The following is a 3,015-nucleotide window of genomic DNA, read 5'->3' on the forward strand; positions in this document are numbered from 1 at the left end:
GTTTTATATCTTTATGTTTGAAGCCTGAAATGTGGCAAAAGGTCGCAAAGTTCAAGGGGGCCGAATACTTTCGCAAGGCACTGTGTATATATAATGCTATAATGAGCCAAGTGTCCATTTTAGCACAAATAATGTAATTATAAACAATTATGGGAATATACAGCAGGGGGGCGGACAAAATGCAAAATTGTGAATGTCAACAAATCTAGTTAATTGTAGGTCTTTTATTCCCCAGTGGTTTTCCACCATTCTTTGATTGGCTTGACAGGTGAAATGGGTATTACATTTAGTGTGCTGTGGTATTAAAAAGTGTTACTACAGAGACCATGCTCCTAACCAGTGCTACCCACATGGAAAGACTGAAGCTTTCATACTAAAACCAGTGCCTCACATCTGTTGTGCAACCAGACACAAAGCTATACAAAGCCTCCCACACCGACTGTGGATTCTATTTGAAAAACAAGTGGATGTTGCATTGAGCCCAGGCTCAAAATATTTTTTTTAGCACCAGACATGATATAAACTTAACACTGATTAATCTGCCAATTGTTTTATTAATAATTTTATCTATGAACTGTCAGAAAATAGCAACATATATCCACATTTGTTGTTGAACAGTTCACAGCACAAAGATTTTCAGTTTCACATAAACACATGGACAATCTATTTAAGAAATTGTTATATTTGGCATTTTTGCCTGGAAAATTACCTGCACAATAAATCATTTCTCAAAATACTTGGCAATTATTTTTCTGTCAGCTGATTAAAGAGGAACTCCAGTGATCTAAGTACTGCAAATGGATAAATTAATTGGACTTAAAAGATTTAAAAAAGGCACCACAGGTCAAGATTAACAGCTTCAGGCCCTTATCTGATCCAAGCTCCAAAAATACAGAATCCCACAATTTCCACATGGCAACACAACATTTTATGTTACACCTGCAGGCTCGTTAATACAAGTTTTCTATTAAAATCCAGACTTATGACATCCTCATTATCTCTCTGACCTGATCAAGCTCTGTCAGCAGAACTTTTCACAGGCTGAGGAATACTAACAAAGTAAATATGTAATGTAGTTGAGTACTGCTTTAATTAAATAATTCTTGAGCTTCAGTCACTCTGCATTTGCAAACTATGTAATGTGCATACTATAAAGCAACTGTAGCTGTTAAACAGGATTTATTAGTTACATTGCCACCGAGCCATAAAGATCAACCTCTCTCAGGTTCCATTTGTCCAGTCAGCAGAACAAGAAATATTTTAAAATGATCACACGAATTATTAATAAATTAGTCAGGGCAAAAAACTGTACCGACTACAGCGGGAACATGTCAAAGAAAGTATTATTCTTACACAGAAAAAAATATAAAACAATGAGGCATTTGAATAGAGTCAGTATCATTGTTTACTAGCTGACTAATAACAGCTGATAAAAAGCTGGACAGGTTCAATGTGAGATGTCAGTGGAAGTATCCTTGATAGACAATCAGAAAATAACTGCATCTTTCTATAAACGTTTGACTATAAGAGTAAAATGATTTGTTCTTATATAGCTAAAAAGACTAATCCACCAAAATGGATGGAATCAGTACATGGTAATCAATAATGATTTAATAATCATGAGATACAGACGCTGTGACAGAAAATAAATTAATGATAAATTAGATGGCACCCTTCTTGACTTTATTTGGAAACATTCCTTAAACCACATTCAACACAAATCCAAGAGTTACATGTTTTGGGAAATTATTGCACTAGATACTGATTGCTACACCTGAATTACGACCATGGAAAAAAGCAAATATTCATGACTAGTGCAACAAGTATTAAGCATGAAATTAAATTAATGAATGTACAATTATACAACTTATTGAACCAGTTACACTTGTGCATTGATGACCATCCTGTTTGAGTGTACTGACTATAATTAGAATTGTTTTTGTTTGTTTGTTTGTTTGTTTTTATGCCCTGGGGAAATTTGAAACTCCTGGAACAGTGCACATTCCCAACAGGGGCAACAGGCTTCATGTGGAGGAATAATGGCTATGGCATGGAGGATATGGAGACAACGTGGGATGATGTAGCGATGATGAGTAGGGGCAAGCTGGTGCCCGGGGTGAAGTCTCCTTTTCAGTCCACTGTAGGTGGAGAGTTGACATCAGGACAGTGCTCAGGACTCTGCAGCCTTTTTTGCTTCTGCTTTCTTATTCTGCTCATACCTATCAGGAAGAAAAGACCAGTAAAATAACCTTCACATTAATAATGTCAGAAAATGTATTTAAGTTTGCTGCCATCTTCATGTGCTGCCTGGTGCTTGTAGATTAATAAACACATGCCAGCTGTAACACGTTAATCATTTCTTCTCATCTAGTTTAATAATATTTCATATGGGTGGCGTGGTAGCGCAGTGGTTAGCACTGTTACCTCACAGCCAGAAGATTCTGGGTTTGAACCACATGGGTGACTAGGGCCTTTCTATGTGAAGTTTGCATGTTCTCCCCCTGCCTGCCTGGGTTTTCTCTGGGTACTCTGGTTTCCTCCGACAGTCCAAAGACATGCAGATCAGGTTGACTGGGAACTCTAAATTGTGCATAGGTGTGAGTATTAGTCGTTGTCTATGTGTCAGCCCTGTGATAGTCTGCACCTCCCATCCACCCATTTTCATCCGGGACCGGGTTGCGGGAGCAGTAGCCCGAGCAGAACCAGATTTCCCTCTCCCCACACACCTCCTCTAGCTCCTCAGGAGGAACCCCAAGGTGTTCCCAGGCCAGCCGGGAGACATAGTCTCTCCAATGTGTCCTGGGTGTGCCCCGAGGCCTTCTCCTGGAGGGACATGCCCAGAATACCTCCCCAGTGAGGCATCCTAAACAGGTGCCCGAGCCACCTCAACTGGTTCCACTCAACGTGGAGGAGCAGCGGCTCTACTCTGAGCTCCTCACAGGTGACTGAGCTCTGCACCCTATCCCTAAGGGTCCACCCAGCCACTCTCCGGAGGAAACTCGTTTCTGCCGCTTG

At 40.1% G+C, this 3,015-nt stretch overlaps 1 protein-coding gene across 1 annotated transcript in view; it reads right to left on the reverse strand.

Moving 5' to 3' along the window:
* Positions 1 to 1,589: 1,589 nt before the first annotated feature.
* mpc2b (mitochondrial pyruvate carrier 2b) overlaps positions 1,590 to 3,015 on the reverse strand; it is a 5,237-nt gene continuing 3,811 nt past the window's right edge. The window contains exon 5 of the mRNA XM_020609550.1: positions 1,590 to 2,219. Within this exon, the coding sequence (XP_020465206.1) occupies positions 2,171 to 2,219 (49 nt within the window). The 3' untranslated portion in view covers positions 1,590 to 2,170. The remainder of the gene's footprint in view (positions 2,220 to 3,015) is intronic.

This window comes from Monopterus albus, unplaced genomic scaffold, assembly GCF_001952655.1.
Source record: "Monopterus albus unplaced genomic scaffold, M_albus_1.0 scaffold99.1, whole genome shotgun sequence".
Lineage (NCBI taxonomy): Eukaryota > Metazoa > Chordata > Actinopteri > Synbranchiformes > Synbranchidae > Monopterus > Monopterus albus.